Source organism: Panicum virgatum, chromosome 2N, assembly GCF_016808335.1.
Source record: "Panicum virgatum strain AP13 chromosome 2N, P.virgatum_v5, whole genome shotgun sequence".
Lineage (NCBI taxonomy): Eukaryota > Viridiplantae > Streptophyta > Magnoliopsida > Poales > Poaceae > Panicum > Panicum virgatum.
Genome location: NC_053146.1, coordinates 59,937,989 through 59,958,930, shown reverse-complemented (window position 1 = coordinate 59,958,930; position 20,942 = coordinate 59,937,989). Strand labels below are relative to the sequence as shown.

The window sequence follows — 20,942 nt, the reverse complement described above, 5'->3', positions numbered from 1 at the left end:
AGGGTTGGGGGTAATGGTTATTTTCAATGCAGGGAATCAATCTTGGGCGCTCCATGCACGGAGCAAAGTTTCCGCTACCTCACCACTCCATGCTGAGGCTTTGAGCCTTCTTTTTGCAATGCATGTGTTATCATCTTTGCAGGTTCATAATTGTCCTTGTTACGGAGATAACGTTACGCTAATAGAATGGCTAAACAAGAATCAGGAAGCTCCAGATTGGCGCAGCCGTCAAGTGGTCGAGGACATCAAGGCTATGAGTCACAAGATTAATTCATCCTTCCATCATATAACCAGGAGCCATAATGAAATTGTTGATGCTCTAGCAAAGAATGCTCAGTGTCTAAATGTCTCTTTTGAGGCTAGTTGTGGAAATTGTTTCCATCAGCACGGATGTAACATTATCAATAATCTATGTAATATGCCACCTTGGGTTAACTGTTGTAAATTTCAATGCCTTTAATGATATTTCTGCCCTTTTGGGCGTTTTCCCTAAAAAAAGTAAAGAATGAACTCACGCAGCTACCGAGGTGGAGCTCCTCCAAACCTGAGAAAGGAGATGAGGTTGTGTTTAGATCCGTAAAATAGTGGTAAAAAATAGTGGTAAAAAGGGTCATATCGGACACTGCGGCACACTGTAGCACTTTTCATTTGTTCATGGTAATTGTTGTCCAACCATGACCTAACTATGCTCAAAAGATTTGTCTCGCCGTGTACATCAAAACTATGCAATTAGTTTTTTTATTTATCTATATTTAATACTCCATGTATGAGGTAAAAAAATTGATGTGATAGATGAATAGTGAAGTTTGTAGAGAGAAATTTTGGAAGTAAACATAGCCTGAGTAAATAATTAATGTAGCTGGGTCTCACATGTGTGCAATAAAAGATAAAGGTCTTGTTTGGATACTCTAATTAAGTTAGAGTTAGTATCTAATTTATGACTAACCATAAACTAACTTTAAATAAAGAGATGTTTTGATGGAAGGGTTAGATAGACAATAAAAATACTTTTCCAATCATTTAGAAGGGGGAGAGAGAGGGAGGAAAGGTGAGGCCATCCCAATCTAACCCTCAATAAGCATCCCTTGGAGGGGATAGTTTCTCTTGGAGGGGATAGTTTATTGGATGGGTTAGAGCAAATCTAATGGTTTCGGCTGCTGCTCGCCTACAGCCGGCGACGATGCGCGCGCAGTAGTGGCGGGACCCACAGCTATTCAATGCAAACTTTGCCTCAGCCAATAAGAGCACGCCGAGCGTGTCTTCGCCTGCTGCGGCCGGCGCTTCGTGAGTCGCCTGTTCTCTTCTCTCTCTTTATTTCTCTGTAGATATGAGCCAACTACTCATACATCATAATACTTGCTCTTAGATGCATCTAACCCCAATCTAACTCTATTGTTTGGATACTTTAGAGTTAGATGTGTCTAAAAAGCCAAATCTAACTATAATCCTGATATCCATGACCAAAGTTGCTGTATGAATTTTCTTTTTCTGCTTACGTGTACTAGTTTAGAGCTAGAACTCGCTTCTAACTTTGGAGGAGGCCTAAACAGACCATAGCCGCAGCCAGTGCCGACAGGTAGGCACGTTGTGCATCGCGGCAAGGAGGACGAGGACGGGAACGACGCACACGCACGGCGTGGCCGCGCGCCGTGCCACCAACCACCAATTGCCTCGGTCGCATTGGGATCAACGGACTAGGGCCCTGTTCGGCTGCGCTGATCTTTTTTTGGCTGATTTACTGTAGCTACAGTACTAGTAGCTCACACGAGTAATCGAGTTTATATCACGTGTAGTTGCTACAGTACTCAGCTGCTACCGTTTACATCCTCTAAAAAACCAGCTGCTACAGTAAACAGCCGGGGCAAAACCACCAGCCGAACAGGCTGTAGAGTACTAGACCATCACCCATCGCCCATGCGCCATACGGCTCTGCCACCGCGCGCCATTAACTCGGCGCATTCAAGCCCCCCACTGCGCTCCAACTACCCTCCCCCACTCGCCCGCGCCACGGTCCTTAAATGTGCTCTCCCCCTTGCCTCCTGTTTCTTCCTAGAGAGAGAGAGAGTGAGTTGAGCTGCGTGCCTCGCCGGGACTCTTCGCGCTGCCTCTTTGGAGAGAGAAGAGAGAGCGGGGAAGTCGGGCGGAGATGTCCAAGATGGCGGAGGAGAAGGCGGTCGGAGGGGCCGGTGCGGCGGACGCGGCGCAGCAGCAGCAGCAGCTGGCTGCGGGCGAGGCGGCGGCGGCGCGGGTCCGGCCCGTGGAGACGCTGCTGCGGGCGGCGCCGCTGGGGCTGTGCGTCGCCGCCATGGCCGTCATGCTCAAGGACCAGCAGACCAACGAGTACGGTACCGTCGCCTACTCCGACCTCGGCGGCTTCAAGTACCTCGTCTACGCCAACGGCCTCTGCGCCGCCTACTCGCTTGTCACGGCCTTCTACACCGCCGTGCCAAGGCCCGCCACCGTGTCGCGCTCATGGGTCGTCTTCCTCCTCGACCAGGTCCGTCGTTGTTCCTGCCGTCCATCTCTACTCTGCCCTCACTTTTCACTTTTACGCGTTCAGCTCGTAGCAGCATGTTGAAAATACTCTGAAGAATGTCTTTTCTCTTCTTTTTTTGCCAACAACACCGACCATGTTTGGGCCTCCGTCTGCCACGGCATCCACCGACCTGCAAATTCTCCCTGACCTCTATAGTTATAGTCAGATACTTGCTGATACGAGTTAGGACTTACTATAGTTATAGTCAGGGCCTTTGTACTTCGACGATATTCAGTGAAAATTGCGTAGTACGTTGTGATTTCAATTTCGGCTCTGTTGGAGATGGAGCCTGGAATTTAGAGGATCTATTGGTTTTACAAAATTTATGCAAAATCTGTGCGTCTGTTCTTGCCTGATACCAGATTGGAGTTTAGTACTGTGAGAAACAAACGAAAATTAGCAATTTAGAACAAAATTTTGCTTGCCGGTTCTAAACAGTTAGCGTTGGATTAGTTTCATTTCTGTTCAAATTTGTTCAGAGTTTCAAGGTTTCATGTACAGAAACTACACTGCCTAGCCTGCTGTCAATTTCACTGCTCAAATACTGACAGACACAGATCCTGTGCTTGCAGGTGTTCACATACCTGATCCTAGCGGCGGGCGCGGCGGCGGCGGAGCTACTGTACCTAGCCTACAACGGCGACAAGGAGGTGACATGGAGTGAGGCGTGCGGCGTGTTCGGCAGCTTCTGCCGCCAGGCCCGGACCTCGGTGGGCATCACCTTTGGCTCCGTGGTCTGTTTCATCCTCCTCTCAGTCATCTCCTCCTACCGCCTCTTCAGCACCTACGAGGCGCCCCCGTCATCGGCGCTCGGCAACAAGGGTGTCGAGATCGCCGCCTACCCGCGCTGAAGCCGCTGCGGGCGTACAAGAGTCTGCCGTCCATGGTCCATCCACTGGAGGCTCCAAAGGGAGGCGGGGTTGCATCATCTCTCTGTAATGTGTAGGCGATCAAGTAATAAGCAAGGACTTATTATATGTGTGAATCATACTAGTTTGCTGTTACAAATGATTAGCACCGTGCTGATGCTGCTCATACATTGTGCTTGACTTGGTAATTATATACTGGTTTGTGTGATTGTTGTGTGTAGTGGATGAATTGAGAGATTACATCATTTTACCACCTATTTAGCTATTACCAGGTTTTGTAACATGGTTTGAACCTAAACCAGTGCATATAAATGGATAGAACATGTAAACATCTACCGAGTCTAAGGTGAAACAAGAAATTGTTTAAGGAGAAAAAAAAGAGCAATCAGCTACTGATTATTTGTGGGTGCAAACGTCCAAGTCATGCAGTTGATTATTAGTGGACTAGTACTGATTATTTGTGGGTGCAAACGTCCAAGTCATGCAGTTGATTATTAGTGGACTAGTAAGTTGGCCGTGCTGACGCCACGGGTAAAAATATAAAAATTTATATTTAAGTGCAGTATCACATAATTTTACTCAATGCATACAAAATTGTGATAAGTCCAGAAGGCCGAGCAAATAGCTTGGATCTCTTCTCTCGCAAATCGATCTATACAATTCCACACATGAACGCCTTGCGGTGACTAAATTAACTTGAGAAGCTGGAATGCTGAATACTGAGCTAAAGAATCCATCTATCATGCTGAATGCTAACAGATGCTGATCAAAAATTTCTTTTAGGATTACACACCTTTTGGTTGTTCAAAGGCCACACCACCAATCCACCATGCAGAGCTAGCGCATTCAGTCAAATTCATTAAAATTTGCCTAATACTTAAATCATAAAGGTAGCTTAGTCAATTAACTAACGCACGTCCAGCGTCCACAATCCTGTCCAAACTCCGATCACTTCATATGCTATGTTCTCAACCTCTCTATCACAATCAAGCCATAGCACCAGCCTCTGGCACCTCCTAGCTTCTTCTTCCAAAGTATGTTTTATAGCCTGCTTGTCCTGCATTTTGGAGGAACAAATTCATGAATAAAACTAAGTGTAAATAAACCAAAATGTCACACTAACATCATGACATGCCATGGTTCATATCAATGAAGAAAATAATCTCAAATCCATGCATATGAGTTGTTTCTGCAAATGAGTATAATACAACTCATTTGCAGAAACAACCAGAAAGTCATCACAAATCCATGCAAGATTCCACCTTGCACCATTTCCGATTCCCAAAAGCCAAATAGATTGCAACGAGCAAAATAAGCAAGCATCTCAAATTATCAAATTACCTTAAACTAGAAAGTTGTTGTAGTAGTATGAGTCACATTCATTCAACATGAAAACTGGTTGCTACAGAAAGTAATAGACAGATACTGAGCTGTTGGTAAACTGATGACAAAGCTACTGAGATCAAGCTACTCATGCATGGCTAGCGTGCAGCTGAGCAGCTCAAGTACAAGAGTTGCTAGAGTTATGTGATCACTGCAGATCAAGTAAAGCTACAAACTATCACTTACAGTAGCCAAGTTAGACTCTAATGACCAAGCAAAAAGATTACATGCAAGAAAGAAATAACAATGTAAATTGATTGATTCATCAAAATTAATAAAACCAATCATTCATCAAGAGATCAATCAAGGAATTACTTAAATAAAAATAACGAGCAACAAAAGACTACCACATTTCTGCAGAAAAATAAGGCTTCAGATTCCGAGACTTGAAATCTTCTGTTCCATGCCACTTTGATGCTTTCGAAGTGCAAGCTGATAACTGAATGTGCCTAACATGGCCCGTGGCTGACCTGCTGCCATGGCTCAAAATCAGAGATAAAAGCCAAGCTGTTGCTGCAATTAAAATGGTACGGAACGTCAAAGCTAAGAAATTGCAGATGTTGGCGAGCAACAAATAGAGAAATACAAACCAGATGTGTTGCTACCGCTGCAGAACAGTTAATGGATGAGCTTAGAGCAAGTTTTATAGTCTCAGCCGGAGCCGGCTGGGAGCATGCGTCGCAGCGCCCACATTGAATGCGTTGAAGTGAGAGAGGGAGCGCTTGCAGTCGGTGCGAGCGGGCGATTCAGCAGCAGCTCGTTCTCGCTCTCTCTCCTCTCCACGTCAGATCTCAGCCGGTTCTCAGTCCGTTATAATACCTGCTCTTAGGCTGCAGCAACAACTGACAGAAGAAAGGAACCAAATCGTTGTTGCAGAGCCGCAGTTATGCAGTAGTCCACAGGCAACGGTTGCAAAAACCGAGCAGCACAGGTAGAAGACTGCGACAGTCGATCGAACAAATCAAGGAGAACCAAGAAAAAGCAGAGCACACAGCTCCTTCCTAGAAACATTGCAACAAATGATACATCCTCAGATCATTGATTTTCTCGAGCTTGAGAGAGCGAGTCATTGGGAAAGAGGAGAACAAACGAACCAGCGACAGATCTAAAGAACAGATGCAAAATCAAATAGCTGAAGCGGGGGAAGCCGGAGGCCACGCGCAGTCGCCCGTGCGTGCGAAGAGCCGGTGAGCGAGGGGCCTCTGCCACGGCGTGATGCCTTATCTCGATGCTGCGGGATTCGGTCGAGGAAGACGAAGGGGATCGCAAAGCGGGAGCAGGGCGGCGGCGCATGATTTGACGGAGGACGCAGCCGACGCGGTTGACGGTGGCGGCGGCCGCAGCCCTAAACGGCGCGCGTCACGGCGGCGCCCGGAGGTCGCGGCCTCCTCTCCTTAGGGCGGCGGCCGGAGGACGCACCCGGCCCTGCTCACGGCGGCGCCCGGAGGCCGCGTCCGGCGCGCGTTACAGCGGCGGCCGGAGGACACACCCGACCATGCGCACGGCGGCTTCCGGAGCCCGAAGACGCCCGCGGGTTACGGCCGCTCGAACGGCGCCGGCTTAGGGCCGGCCGGCCGGGTTTGCCGATTCACGCGCGCTGGGGTTCGAACGCGCGGCGCAGGGTGTGCAGCAGAGGAGGTGGACGCGGGGTGGAGGCAGGGTTAGAAATATCGGCCGCAATTTCACGATATACCCGATATATCGGGTTTATCGGTGGGGTCCGATATTTTTTTTATCGGCCGAAATTAATTTAATGAATATTTTTTATACTAAAAAGTAAATAAAAAATAAATAAATAAATAAAAAATAAAAAATCCCGATATTCCCGATATATCGGTTTTATCGGTGGGTTCCGATTTTTTTTCCCTACCGGAATTAAAAACCCTGAGTGGAGGCGCGATAGGTCGTTCGCGCGATGAAGCGAAACTGTATGGCCTTAGACTGTCTCCAACAGAAGACGCAAAGCGTGATCCATACCCAAAATAGATCGTTTTCCGTACCCAAAACACTCTCCAACAGAAAACGCAAACACAGTAGCTATTTTGGGTACCGAGCCAGACAGGACGCAAATATGCGTCCCTCTCTCTCCTCGACGCAAATCCTCCCTCGCATTCCTCTCCCCTGGTGCGTCCACAGCGGGTCCCCTGCCAAGGGGGAGGCGGGCGGTTGGGGCTTTGTTTTTGCGTTAGCTGTTGGAGAAGGTAAGTTTTGGGTGCGTGACCTTTTTGTTGTGCGTGACTCAAATCCCGAAATGGGTCTCGGTTTTAGGTTTTGTTGGAGATAGCCTTAGCAAAACAAATTCCGTGCATGTAAGTGCATTAGCAAACGAATCGTTTGGGAACAGATGCAAACGTCCAACTCATGGAGGGCACATCGTAGTCTCTTTTGCATGTAAGTGCATTAGCAAATGAATCGTTTGGGAACCTTTGTAAGCAAGTTTTAAATCTTGCGCTATAGCTTCCGAGGAACGAGATTTAGTCCAACTCATGAAGGTTTTTGATCATTTAGAACCAAATTTGGAATCCATCGTCTCTCCTATTCCATTACGTTGTGGGCTGCGCTAAGCCCATTGCACATTTTTACGGCCCAACTACTACAGAAGGTTTGGAGGTTCAGAAACCACCATTATGCGAGTGACTGTAGAAATAGTGATTAGCGTTGTCGGTTCTGGAACCGTCTGGGTTAACCAATTATCAGTGGCGGATGTTGTAAAGAACCTCAATAAAAATAGTATCTATACCTAAGGTTTGCGACATGAACCTTCATTACAAATGATATCTATACTTAAGGTTTGTAACATGAACCTCCATTACAAATGGTATCCATACCTGAGGTTTGCAACATGAACCTCCTGTAAAACTAGCATCATGCCTACCAACACTCTTGTCAACAACCGCTAGTAAAAAGTCTAGACACTATTTCAATTTGGCACACATACATACATATTAACTTTGGCACACGTACAGCACAAACACATCGCCACAGTTCGCATGTGGAATGGTTTCAGCCTCTTTATTGAATTTGACTTAAGAACATCAAATAAATACAATTTAGATTCAACATTCTAAATAGATTTAACTTCAAGACTGTTTAATAACACTATCTAAATATCAGATCAGCACTTTGATTAGCTTACTTCTACCTAGCACCTCTCCTCCTATAATTCACATCTTAAGGAAATTTCTAACTTGAATTTCAGCAGCTAGTCAATATCCTTGCCTTCTTAACCTCCTGCAAACACCAAGTCCAGAAAAATGTCATCAAAGTTCCCAGAAAGTTACAGTTTTCAAATTTCAGATGCAGTTATCTTAGATTGAAGCTGAGTTATCTTTTATTTATTTCAGAATAGACTCACATTTTAAATTAAGTGTCCTGGCTGCTAGTCTTGTTTCAGAAAGGAAGTGATTATACTTTCAGAATCCCAACTTAAATTAAGCTAAAATTTAGGATGTTGTCTAGAACAATAAGACTGACCTCTTGTAAAAAAGAGGCATAAAAAACACTGACCTCTTGTAAGAAAAAGGCATACTGGGCTCATTCAGACCTCATCTTAAACTAAGCTGATGTGTGTAGAGACATCAAACTATAATACCACAGAAATTAATGTAGACACCTTTGTGTATGTACCGACAAATGTTATTAAAAGAGCCATCATTAGCTCCAAGTTACTAAGCTATTTCAAACATGCATACTTACAATATGAACTTGATTATGACTGAATAAATAAATACCTCAAGGGCACATATGTCATCATCCAGGTTAACCAGCGTCAGAAGTTCTGTAGTGTTAACCAAATGAGGAGAACGATCTCAAGATTTTGGTAAGAGATTCCAACAAATCCTCAGAGAGCAACAAATATTGAGAAAGCATGTCATTTTCTTTAAATGCAGCATAGCCATTGTAATGTGTGTTATCTATACCAACCAGAAGTAATCATCATCCTCAATTCCACATACAAAAATCTAATTTGAATAAAAAAAAATCTTGGAGAGATGTACTTGCCATAATCTCCATAAATTAGAATTTGGAAACATACCATAAATTAGATCCCTCCATTGGTTTAGCAAGATCTCCATATTTGCCTGGTCTAATAGGAGTGTAGCACTGCCATTCTTGTTTTCAGGTTTAGCTCTGAACATGTCAAAACATGAGAAGAAAATAAAGAGAAAAATGTGAAATTACATCAATTGCTTCATGCATATCAGGTTTACCCTTGGTAACAGCTGCAAATGAACATTCAAAATTTTACCTATGATGAAGGTGCAGAGGATAGTGGCAGCCAGTTTGGGGAACTGAATTTACTTCAAAAAAATTCTATGAGCATGTATTCAATACCATAGAAGCTCATCCAATATTCAGATCACTCTGGAAGTCGAAATGAGTGAAATTTTTTGCATGGCTTTTGTTGGTTGACAGACTCAACACAAAGACCATGCTGACTAGAAGGCATCCATGAGGATAACTCATGTGTAATGTGCAACACAGGAGCAGATGAAACAATTGAGCATCTGTTTTTCATCTGCCCATTTGCAAGGCAATGCTGGACGTTGATTAACTTCAACTGGAATCTGTCTCTAAATATGGAGGACAGAATCAAGGATGCAAAACACAGAAATAGCCAACACTTCTTCACATGGACAGCTTTGATAGCGGCATGGGAGCTCTGGAAGATAAGAGATGATAAAATTTTCGGAAGACATGATGTATGTATAAATAGATGGGTTACTAATTTTAAAAGTCAGTGTCATCTCCAGTTGATTAAATTCAAGGCAGATCTTAGATCAGCCTTCTGCTTTTGGTTAGATGCTTTCAGTGTAAGACTCTCTGAACTTTGGCTACGCCCCCCTTATTTATAAAATCTTTTACACATTGTGGGGATCTCCCCCACAGTTTCTTTCAAAAAAAAAACCCTATCCTTTGATACCCTCTGAAAACAAATAGTCAGAAGTTTCCCAGCGGACCAAACAGAACAAGGAAAAGTTGGACATTTCTAAGTAACCAAACCTATATCCACTCTCAAGTGTCATCTTAATCTTTAATTTCTCCTCATAAGGAAGGTGAAAGAATTTGTCTCACATCCCTGACTTCCTTCATTAGCGACTCAGCAATACCGTGGCCATTTTGTTAAAAACGTGCAGACAACATTTTCCTTGGTTAGCTTTTACAATTACAGATTGTTTAAAGATTCATATTTTTTTCATTAACAGAAATAAAAGGAAAGCTAACTGTACACATGCACCTATCACAAAATTGAGCATGATATGAGCATACTTACTAAGCTATTTCAAACATGCATACTTACACTATGAACTTGATGGTGCACAATGGACAAAGGATGTCTTCACCATCAGGGGAGCTGCAACCGGAGGGCTGGATCTGGATGTCCAAAAAATTGGACAAATTAACTAGAGGTAATACCTATCCATCACAAATAAATTAGCAACAAGTAATAACAGCTACTGAGATTTTGGATAATAAAATCACAAAACATCTATCGAGACCAGCAGTACCAGCCGGCCAACACTATAGTTGACTAATTACATTTCTGATTGCTTTACGGAAATGCTGTAATCCAGTGCTTAATGCATCTAATTGATACTAAAAAACAACAGCCAAAAATCCAAACAGTACTGAACCTTCAATTGTTTCCCCACTTGAACCAATAAGAACTTGGACCAAAGAGACTTCTCAGTGTAATTTATATAGACATTGTGCGTGTGTGTGAGCACAGCACATATATTCCCGACAGACAATATTGATGGAATTCAGGAACCAACAAACCAAGGAAGAGTGATGAGATTTAACCTCCAGTGACGTGCTCGATGTCGAAGTCAGGGATATGGCAACATCCTAGTTGGGGCTGGTCTGGAAGTCAGGGAGGTGGCAGTAGGTCCTGCTCGAGGACATCGAAACCAGAGGCCTCAACGACACAGCAGCTGGGCGACGGGGGCGTCCGTGCAAATCTGCAGCCTCCAGGTGCTGGCGGAGGCATCGATGGAGCATAGGGCGGCGGCTTGCTGGACAGGCTCCTCGCAGGGCGCGCGTAGGGGAGTGGCCTAGGCGGGGCGCCGGGCGGGACGCGGGGTAGCGGCCTTGTCGACGGGATCCTCCAGGTGTGTCAATTTATCGCTTTAAGCGAATTGTGGCGATTTGAATTTGTTAATCGCGGGCGGATGCGCAGAAGTGAAATCAACCGGGCCGGAACTGGAGGCCCATTAAGATGTTGCCCAAAAGCTGAGGAAATGTTCTCGATTAGCTGGTCAGGCTCCCGGTGGTTGCAGGGTTCATTCTCAAAGAAACGAACCGATTTTGGATTGAATAGGGATATTTATGATGTTCAAATTCCCAAAAATATGAAAGGAAACGATTTTGGATTGAATAGGGATATTCTATTCTCATGAGACATGTTTGATCCTAAGAGCAAGTATAATAACGAGCGAGATGTGGGCGAAATCCTATGTGGAAGTGAGTGAAATGAAAAGAGAGACGGAGACGGGCGTCTCTCTACACGTCCGTTCTAAGCCGGCAAAGACCAATCCAAACAGCCTACCGCAGCTGGTACTGGCTCGTTTCACCATTGTGCATTACATGTGAGTGGAATCTGTCACCTCTATGCGCCAGCTCACCACGCCAGATGCTCGTTCGCCGGCGCGCTCATTAGCTTTGCTCTAAGGAGAAAAATGGTAGCCAACTCTAGCACCAAGACTTGTTGTAACCGAAAATTTATTTACTTGCAATTATGATTCTACTGCTATACATTATAATAGTAAAGTCTATTTGTATTTTTATTGGTTTTTCTAAAACTAACAAAAACTTCTATTATTTCAATTTGCATCAAACGGATTAGACGAGCATCCCCTATCTTTGTGTGCCGCCGCCATTTCCTTACCAACTATTGGACATGCGCATAACATCATCACCGTCCACCATCTCTGACATTGGGTCACTATTGGATCCATGCTCAACATTTATTACCCCATCACTAGATTTCTCACTTTGTTCGGTTTGGAGGGGATTAAGGATCGAGAGGGGGATTTTGATTTGTTGGGGATTTAATCCCTTCCAGTCCCCTCCAGTTCCACCCAATCCTCTCGCGGAGGGGATTAACCCCAAAAGCCCTAAGTTGGGAGGTCCCCAACCAAAGCCCTAACTAACCTTGCTACAGCCTACAGCTACAGATTACGCCTCCGGCGGTCCGGCATCCCGCAATTACAGTAAGCAATGGTGCACGGATCAACGGTTCGCCAAGCTAGTGGCGGCTCCGCTTGCACCTCGCGATCTGCAGGCTCCTCTGTTGTTCGGCGCCCCGGAGAGACGCCGCGGCGGATCCTACGGCCTCTCTCTTGCTCGGACGCGCAGGGGCCGGCACGGTGGTCGAGGTGGCGGCGCCCGACGCCGGAGGGATGGTAGCTGCGGCCGGTGTGGTCACGACGATCTCGTCCCTCGTAATGCGCACGGTGGCCGAGGGGTCGTGGGGCGGAAACGCGCCGTCGAAAACGACATCGAAGTAGCTCTCCCCGTCCTCCTCCACTGCGGAGACCACCTCGGCGCCGAGCGTGATGACGACGTGCTGCCCCGCGAGCGTGGGCGTCACGGGCGTGCGGACGAGCACGCGGTCACCGACCGCCACCGCTGCAGCATTTCCGCCGGCCGCGGCGGCCGGCGGCGGAGCGCTAGGAGGCTTCGGCGGCGGATCGCGGACCGGCCGGCCGGATGCTGGCGGCGCGGTGGCGCGGCGCTTGCCGACGGGCGGGACGGTGTCGCGGCCGCCGTTGCTGTCGCCTTCTCCGGTGGCCTGGCGCTTGGCGGACGACGACGGCGACGTCCGGTGGACGCGCCCCGGTCCACGGACGCCGCTGCCGCCGCCGCCTCCCGCGGGAGGAGGGCGGAGCTCGGGCGCCGGCGCCGCGGCCTGCGAGGCTCTGGAGGCGGCGGCAGCCTGCTTCAGCCTGCGCATGGTGGCGGACGGGATCGTCATGGTCCGCATGGTGGCTGGCTGGCTGGCAGCGAGGGCGAGCAGGAACGTTTCGGCCTTTCGGCGCTGGACGCTAGCTAACACACTGCATACTACAGACACTGCCGCGCGCTCCCTCGCTTACTTATAGCAGGTGTGGTGAACTGGTGATTTGGCGGATGGAAGCTGGAGGGCAGCAAATTAAATGCCCTTAGCACTCTAACGGTACACGGCACTCTTAAAAGATCAGGCATTTTATTTCTCACAAAAGATACAAATTCAGTTCAGAAGATGCCATCAGTTTTTCCAAAATTTAAAACAAGTCAGTCGACTACCTTGTGCGTCCCATGAGAGGGAGAGAGAGAGCGCGCGCGAGAGAGAGCGCCTTCTGCCTTGTGCGTCCCATGAGAGAGAGAGAGAGAGAGAGAGAGAGAGAGAGAGAGAGAGAGAGAGAGAGAGAGAGAGAGAGAGAGAGAGAGAGAGAGAGAGAGAGAGACTTCTGCCTCTGATGAAACCATTTTTCCATTCTCTTAACTTTCTTTGAGAAATCTAGTTGCCAACCAGCATATGAACGACTGGAGAGCTACCTGCACTTTCTCGTTCGTAGCATATACAACAGTATCAATAAAATTTAGGAACCTATAATAGAAATAAATTCTATATTTTAGCTGTCTGGAATAAGGCAAAATTGTAGGTAATGCCTATGGATGCCGTAAAGTTCCTTAAGGTTTAGGGAGGAGTAATTGGGTCCAAGTTGAATTCCTAAGATTACAGCTTGCAAAATATCCTAGGAATGGAGTGAGACTTTGGGAGGTGACTGGCATGGTGGTGGATGAAGCAAAAGGTGGAAAGTTGATGGTGTGAAGGCCTAAGAAACTTGCTAAATTATCTCACTCTACGGACAGCAGAGAAAGCATAAAAGAAGTAACATCAATACTAAAACGGTTACTACCACACATACCTGGCGCAACGCTGGCACTGTCGCATAGTTGATTTAACCACACATACCTAGCGCGACACTGGCACTGTCGCGTAGTTGATTTAACGGTCTCTTCCGACTACACCAGCCCAAAGCATCCTTTGCTACTAGATGACCGGTCTCACCACCCTGTCCACGACGCGGCATTGTCGTCTTGCTGGCCTACCACCATCCAGGGGGGAGGAGGAGGAAGAAAAGGAGAGGAGAAAGGAGGAGGAGAAATAACTCCTCTAAGTTCAACTCTTAAATCAGCAACTACATCATCCATGGCTTTGCACTTCAGCAGACATGTGTGTATAGGTTGTAGTTTCTAGTTAGATAGGAAGTGTGTATTGCATATGGTGTGTGTTTATATACTACAACTTAATTTTACCTAGATTGAGGTTTTCAAAAAAAAATTCCATGGCTTTTCTCTATGCCCTGCAACCATCCAACCTTTCACATTTAGACATCTTTCAACCCTAACACCAACCCAAGCACTCAATGGGCCGGATAGGGCCCCATCCGAGGAAGCGCACCTGGGCCAAGCCTAGTCGATCCATAACCACTTCCTCGTGCGCGCGCGCGGCGGTTGCTAAATTACGTCACTCTATGGACAACAGAGAAAGCATAAAAGAAGTAACATCAATACTAAAACGGTTACTAGCACACATACCTGGCACAACGCTGGCACTGTCACATAGTTGATTTAACCACACATACCTGGCGCAACACTGGCACTGTCGTGTAGTTGATTTAAAACCACATATCTGGCGCGACACCGACACTGTCACGTAGTTGATTTAACGGTCTCTTCCGGCTACACTAGCCCAAAGCATCCTTTGCTGCTAGACGACCGGTCTCACCACCCTGTCCACGACGTGGCATTGTCGTCTTGCTGGCCTACCACCGTCCAGGGGGTGGATCCGAGGGGGGGGGGGAGGAAGAAAAAGAGAGGAGAAAGGAGGAGGAGAAATAACTCCTCTAAGTTCAACTCTTAAATCAACCACTGCATCATCCTTGGCTTTGCACTTCAGCAGGCGTGTGTGTATAGGTTGTAGTTTCTAGTTAGATAGGAAGTGTGTGTTACATATGGTGTGTGTTTATATACTACAGCTTAATTTTACCTAGGTTAAGGTTTTCAAAAAAAAATCCATGGCTTTTCTCTATGCCCTACAACCACCCAACCTTCATATTTAGCATCATTCTACCCTAACAGATGGGCCGGATTGGGCCCTATTCGAGGAAGCGCACATGGGTAAAGCCTAGTCGATCCATAACCACTTCCTCGTGCGCGCGCGGCGGTTGCCCCGCTAACTTCCCCCCTCTTTCGCCAACGTACCGAGATCAAGAACAGGCTGGGGCTGGCGGCCATGGAGTACTCCGCTGATCAAGAACGAGAGATGCAAGAGCATCACCACCGAGGCCACCGGAGGAGCGCCGGAACTGGAGCACCTGATGGTTCTCCCTCCTCCGCGACGTGCAATCCGATCAGGACTGCTTGCGGCATGGTCCGATCCCTGATGCCGTCCTTCTTCAGCCGCGGCCCGCCGCTTCCGCTTCCGCTTCCGCCGTTGCCGCCGGCGAGGGTGCACCAAGTCTGGCCTGGAAGAAACGTAAGCATGCTCGTCTCTGTATGTAGAGCAGCTATCTATCTGTGCTACCTCTCCTTGCACTGGGAATTGAAATTCAGGGACCACGGTCCAGTCAGGTGTATGCAACTGCAGTCAGTGTTTCGTAGACAGAAGGCAACTGTTCAGTTCACATTCTGAACTGGACTGTACGCCCATTTTGACACGCGGCTGAAATTTCAGGTGTTTTTCTTGGATGGGCGCGTGATCTGCGGCCCCGACCCGCGGGGCCTGATCCTGTCAAGCATGGCACTTCTCCTTTCAGAATGGATTTTCTTGGCCCGTGTCATCGATTCGTCGTCCCCGCACCGGATCCTCATCCCTGCGTCCTCCTCCCTCATCCTATTGGCAGCTGTCAGTACATATGAACACAACCTCGTCGAACAGTTCACGAATGTTAATTAGCACATGATACAAGATTATTACAGTCATCACATACTAGTAAGAGTCTAAGACTTGCAACGCCATGCTTGTTCATAGGCGACTGCTAGTTTGCTGCTTGCTGCGACAAGCGACCCCGGAATCATACCAAGAAACCAGGCATCACCGTCGTCTGAAGAAGATGGAGCAAGTGCTGCCAGGTTCGTCGCCGTCAATGGTGTCGTCAGGTTGAAGTTCTGCGAGACCTGCAAGATCCACCGCCCTCCAAGAAGCTCCCACTGCGCCGTCTGCGACAACTGCGTCGATAAATTCGATCACCACTGCCCCTGGATAAGCCAGTGCATAGGACTGGTATGATCGATATGTAGCTTATCACAACGCTTGCAAAATCTTCAGATCAAACGGAGAAAGTAATGTCTGCTGTCTGGTGTTTAAAATCCTTTCGCTTCTGCAGAGAAACTACAGGTTCTACATGCTGTTGCTGTGCTCGGCGTTGGCGTTCTACACGTTCATGTTCGCGTTCACAGTGAGAAGAATTAGAACCAAGATGGATAATACCAGCGCAGGAGTCTTCAGTTTGGCCACAACTTTGCCTGAATCATTCGTTCTTGCGGCATTCAGCTTCATGACAATCTGTGCCCTTGGGTGCCTTCTAGCCTTCCATGCATTCCTCGTAGCCAAGAACACGGTACACAATCTACAATTTTTTTTTTGAGGGGTCAACCAATCTACAACTTTTCAGTAATAATGTTACATTCTGCATAATGTCGCCATTCAGCTGAACAAACGATTATTGCTCATATATATGGTTCAATGGTGATCCATTTAGAGAAGTAATTAGTCAGAACCAGGTACAATTCTGATTGTCATTTTTCTTGTTATTTTCTTATTATGGTTCCTAAAATCATACTGATTTGACATTTGACATTTTAACCTACTACTACTAGCACTACTTTTTTTTGTCAATTAGTCCTTTTTTAACTTTTCAAGATGCATCAACTTAGATATGCACCTAGAGTCCTAGACATGATATTTACGTAGATGCATAATAAAAACTATACCTCTATAGAAAATCTAAAACGACTAATAATTTGAGACAGAGGGAGTAGTAAAATAGCCAATGAGTTGCCATTGACTAATAATTCGGCGTTGGTGCTCTACACGTTCATGTGCTCGGCGTTGGCGTTCTCCACGTTCATGCTCTGCAGACAAGCCATGAGATGGAAAAGGAAGGTATCACAGCTCGCCCAATCCTTACGACAAGGGAGCGCTGGAAAACATCAGGGAGTACCTGTTTGAGAAGCTGCCGCCTCCTAGAGTCGATTTCAGAGCCGCTGCCGAGCCAACCTGGGGTCCGACGGCCGGCGGCGAGAGCGAGGGCGAGCCCTCCCCACTCCTTCAGATGACGCCGGCAGGCAAGCAATGCGGGATGCAAGGAGCTAATGAATAATGACATGGACTATCACCACACTAGAAAACTGGTAGAAATGTTGTTGTAATTGTGCTAGTTTGGGAGACGTTGACGAACCAAGGATCTTTTCGTTGTAAAAAGACCTATAAGTGGTTGTATCTGTTAGAACCGAGTGATATGTAAAGCTTAAACAGTAAGCTCATTAAATGATGAATAGTAAAGTGATAAAATAAATTAATAGAAGAAAACTAAAGAACGGGAACGAACGTTCCCGTCCCGTTCTGATCGGGAACGGAACCGACCCCAAGTATGTCGGTCCCCCAGCTGTGAGCTACGACTATAAAAAGAGAAGGGGTAAAACCCCGTTAAGCATCCGATCAGCTCGTTGTGGCCATCACCGGAGTTTTATGACCGGCTCAAACACACACACACATACACAGAGGCAAGAGAAGAGAACAAGAACGAGAAGAAGATGAGTGGCTCTAAAGATCAAGGTATGCATTTCATGTCCTTATGTGGTTCCTTTTTGAGCTAAAGATCCTAGAACTTCTAACAATGGCATCAAGAGCAAGGTTTAGCATCAATTGGAGCCCAATTAGTGCTCTGTGCACTCTAATTGCACAAGTTTATGCCTCTGTCATTATGTTTTGCGCCCAAATCGTGCAACCCGAAGCCCTAAGACCCCAAAAATTCCCCACTGCCGAAACCCTAACCCTAGCAAAATCCCCAAATATAAGAACCCTAAGTCTAAGATCTAAAGATTAGGGGCGGAGAAGGTTTATCTTAGGACCGTGGTGGCCATCGTTGGCCCCGCCGCGGCCGCCACTTTCAATGCGCGATGGCGCGCTCAAAGGGCTTGGCCCTGAGCGGCCTCGCCATCCTCCGCCCACGCGGCTCACCGCCGGCCTCCTCCGGGGGCCAGCGTCGCCGAAAGACCGGCTAGCCGCCGGATCTGAGGACCGCCGTTGCAGATCGGGGGCGCGGCCGGCGGGTGCCTTAGGGCACCATCGAGCAACACTCGACGGAGCTGCGCGCCCGCATCCGTGGCACGTAGCTCCGGCGAGCGGAGCTCGGGCGGTGCCGCTCCCTCTCTCCGTGCCGCTCGCCGCCGTCCTGCGCCGCTCGCCTCGCTCACCTGCGGGCCGCCGGGTGGTGAAGAGAGAGAAGGGGAGGGAGAAAATGGCTAGGGTTAAAGGGGGGCGCGGCCGACGGCCCCTTTTTATATGGCCGGGGAGAGGCGCGGGCCGTCGGATCTGATCCGACGGCTGGCACGCGCGGCCGCGGCTCGGGCCGGCAGGAGGCCGGCGGGCGCGGCGAATTTCCAGCCCAGGCCCGGGAAGGGAAGGCGGCGGCCAAAACGGACCGGGCCAAAAATGGCCTAGGCTGAAAAATTGAGTTTGGGCTGGTTTTTATTATGTTTTTTCTCTGGAAAATTATGAAATGAGTATTGGGCTGCATAGTGTTGGGCCTAAAAAGCTTTTGGGCTGAAATAATGTTGGTTTTAGGTTAGGAAATAAATATTGTTTTACCTTTAAGTATTACGCTATCTCAAAAAAACCCTTTAAATATTACGATTATGATTATTATTTCATGTTTAAATTTTAAAGATATATCATTTGGCTTTTAGCAAATAATGATTAGAATGATAATTAGACTTGTTATGTGATGAAGTTATCTCATATTTATTTTATGATCTTTATATATTATGTCTATTACTTGAAGCTAATGTTTATGTGTTATAAATAATATTTTTATTAAGTGAGGCTAAAATTAAGCAAAATTATGATAAATTAATGGATAATTAGATTTTTCTTAGATAATGCTGTTTTAAGCCAAACCTTATGGAAATTTTCTCCATTTATGATTAAGTATTTCTCTTATGTTTATGGTTAAGCATTCTCATTATGTCTTAATACTTCACTTTATTTCTAAAGTATTTTATTATGTTTATGTTTTGCCTTAGTACAATTTATGTTATCACTAAAAAAATTAAGAAATAGTCTCCATTTAAAATTGGGATTATTTTCAATGAAGTTTTAGATTCAGTTTTAAGTCTATTTGAAGCATTATTTGTAATATTTATGGTCCAATTATGATGATGAATTACTTTCATTATGAAATTAACCTATCTATCACATACTTATGTGCCACTTGAATTGAGGCTTAATAATGAAGCATCTCATGACCCATAAGTATTATCAATTATGTGAGCATGTTTTACTCACAAGAATTGATATGCCCATAAGTTAAGCATGAAGCTTAAGGCCCATTTTGGGAAGAATTAAACAATGACATCTTTTAATGCCCAATTTTCTAAGAAATTAAATAATGGGCCATATTTATTTGATGTCATTAATACTTTTGTTTACGTTTGGAAAATGTGCATTCCATTAATAACAACACTAAGGAATCACTTATTATAATGATTGGAATACACAAATTCTAATAATTAAGTGGCTTTAACTTATAACTGTCCCAGATTGGAATCAATCCAATGTGATATTTTTGATTCAAGATCAGAATTTCAATGGTGATTCGTGGTTGTATTCTAACCAAAGTTGTTTACAATCATGGATTATCATGATTTAATTTATTAATAAAGTATATTATTCTTAAGCCATGCATACTTAGTGAGTCCAATTTTGGACATAAATCTTAAAGCTGGCTTTTGAATATTTTCTTAATTGAGCCACAAATAATGTTGATGAAAATACTAAAGTAATATATGAGGACAAATTGAGTTTATTTTAATAAAGATGTCCTCTGATAAATGCATATTTGCTTAAAAGAGTCTCAGGATATCATGATTAATTGACTTGTGACTACATACTGACCAAAAGTTGTTTGTAGTCATATGCCATTCTCACTTCGAAGATTATGATTGCTTTTGTGACTCATGACTATATACTGACCAAAGTTGTTTGTGGTCATGTGTCACTAAGATTGATTGAGTTACTAAGTTGCGAGCTCTTAAGCAATTATGGGCATAATCATAAAACTAAGTTTCATCAGATTAAGCTAATACTGACTGATATGAATAATGAGAAACTATGTCAAGTCATATGGGTCATTTTCAATAAAGGTTCCACTGCAAAAGAAATAACACTCTGATTAAGTGTGGCATACGTTCATCATTCTGGCCAAAGCTGGTTGATGAATGTGTGACTACAAAATTTTATTATTCCGATTCATCTTCTGGCCAAAGCTGATTTTGAATCGGAGTAATGAAAGGAGTTTATATCTTAAACTAAGTGTGGCCTGTGTTTATCATTTTGGCCAAAGGTGATTGATAAATACGTGTCCACAATACTTTTGTTGGTCTTAATCCATTTCTGGCCAAAGCTGATTTGGGTTATGATTCAATAAAAGAAGTTTTATGCACATGATAATAAGTATGACTTGTTCTTATTCTTCTGGCCAAAACTGATGAATAAGTACTAGTTCACAAAATTCTATTGTTCTTTTCCATTACTGGCCAAAGCTGACTTGGACTGGTTCAATAGAAGAAGTTTGTGCTGATGCTTACTAAAATATTCAATAAAGCATTCAATGCCTCCAAAGATCAAAACTATTGAGTGGCACTAAGCAATTAAATGAGAGTAACTATGCCTCATGGAATGAACATCCGTTTATGGATGCAAAATCAAACTTATGAATTATCCCTATTGATGATAAGTATTAATTAAGTCATAACTTTCTAATAAGTTGTTTTAAATACCACTATCAAAAGTGAAGTACTTTTACCTGCACCTCATTAGTTCTTAAGCTCATAACTAAGATGGCACATACAAGTGTCATAAAAAGTGCAGTTCCCATTAG

General features: G+C 45.4%; 2 protein-coding genes and 2 long non-coding RNA genes across 4 annotated transcripts; 2 read left to right on the top strand and 2 right to left on the bottom strand.

Annotated features, from left to right (window-relative positions):
* Window positions 1–2,006: 2,006 nt before the first annotated feature.
* On the top strand, window positions 2,007–3,736 carry LOC120661489 (CASP-like protein 2A1). The gene is made up of 2 exons (XM_039940367.1): window positions 2,007–2,497; window positions 3,109–3,736. The coding sequence occupies exons 1-2, from the start codon at window positions 2,147–2,149 to the stop codon at window positions 3,385–3,387; spliced, it is 630 nt and encodes a 209-aa protein (XP_039796301.1). The 5' UTR covers window positions 2,007–2,146; the 3' UTR covers window positions 3,388–3,736.
* A 271-nt stretch (window positions 3,737–4,007) lies between these two features.
* On the bottom strand, window positions 4,008–5,423 carry LOC120661488. The gene is made up of 2 exons (XR_005669915.1): window positions 5,136–5,423; window positions 4,008–4,462 (listed from the first exon to the last, which is right to left on the bottom strand). It is a non-coding gene; the product is annotated as an uncharacterized LOC120661488 (long non-coding RNA).
* Window positions 5,424–7,753: 2,330 nt separating this feature from the next.
* Window positions 7,754–10,547, bottom strand: LOC120658944. The gene is made up of 3 exons (XR_005668889.1): window positions 8,825–10,547; window positions 8,520–8,566; window positions 7,754–8,019 (listed from the first exon to the last, which is right to left on the bottom strand). It is a non-coding gene; the product is annotated as an uncharacterized LOC120658944 (long non-coding RNA).
* A 4,526-nt stretch (window positions 10,548–15,073) lies between these two features.
* LOC120662843 (probable protein S-acyltransferase 5) lies at window positions 15,074–16,549 on the top strand. Its single transcript, XM_039941908.1, has 6 exons — window positions 15,074–15,316; window positions 15,515–15,727; window positions 15,812–16,063; window positions 16,167–16,238; window positions 16,334–16,400; window positions 16,491–16,549. The coding sequence occupies exons 1-6, from the start codon at window positions 15,074–15,076 to the stop codon at window positions 16,547–16,549; spliced, it is 906 nt and encodes a 301-aa protein (XP_039797842.1).
* Window positions 16,550–20,942: the final 4,393 nt, after the last annotated feature.

What these genes read in the sequence shown, in the direction of transcription:
- LOC120662843 (XM_039941908.1), top strand. Translation starts at nt 15,074, where the DNA reads ATGGAGTACTCCGCTGATCAAGAACGAGAGATGCAAGAGCATCACCAC. An exon ending in AAGTCTGGCCTGGAAGAAAC is followed by an intron (nt 15,317 to 15,514) that starts GTAAGCATGCTC and finishes CTGAAATTTCAG; the next exon opens with GTGTTTTTCTTGGATGGGCG. An exon ending in TAAGCCAGTGCATAGGACTG is followed by an intron (nt 16,064 to 16,166) that starts GTATGATCGATA and finishes TCGCTTCTGCAG; the next exon opens with AGAAACTACAGGTTCTACAT.
- LOC120661489 (XM_039940367.1), top strand. Translation starts at nt 2,147, where the DNA reads ATGTCCAAGATGGCGGAGGAGAAGGCGGTCGGAGGGGCCGGTGCGGCG. An exon ending in TCGTCTTCCTCCTCGACCAG is followed by an intron (nt 2,498 to 3,108) that starts GTCCGTCGTTGT and finishes CTGTGCTTGCAG; the next exon opens with GTGTTCACATACCTGATCCT.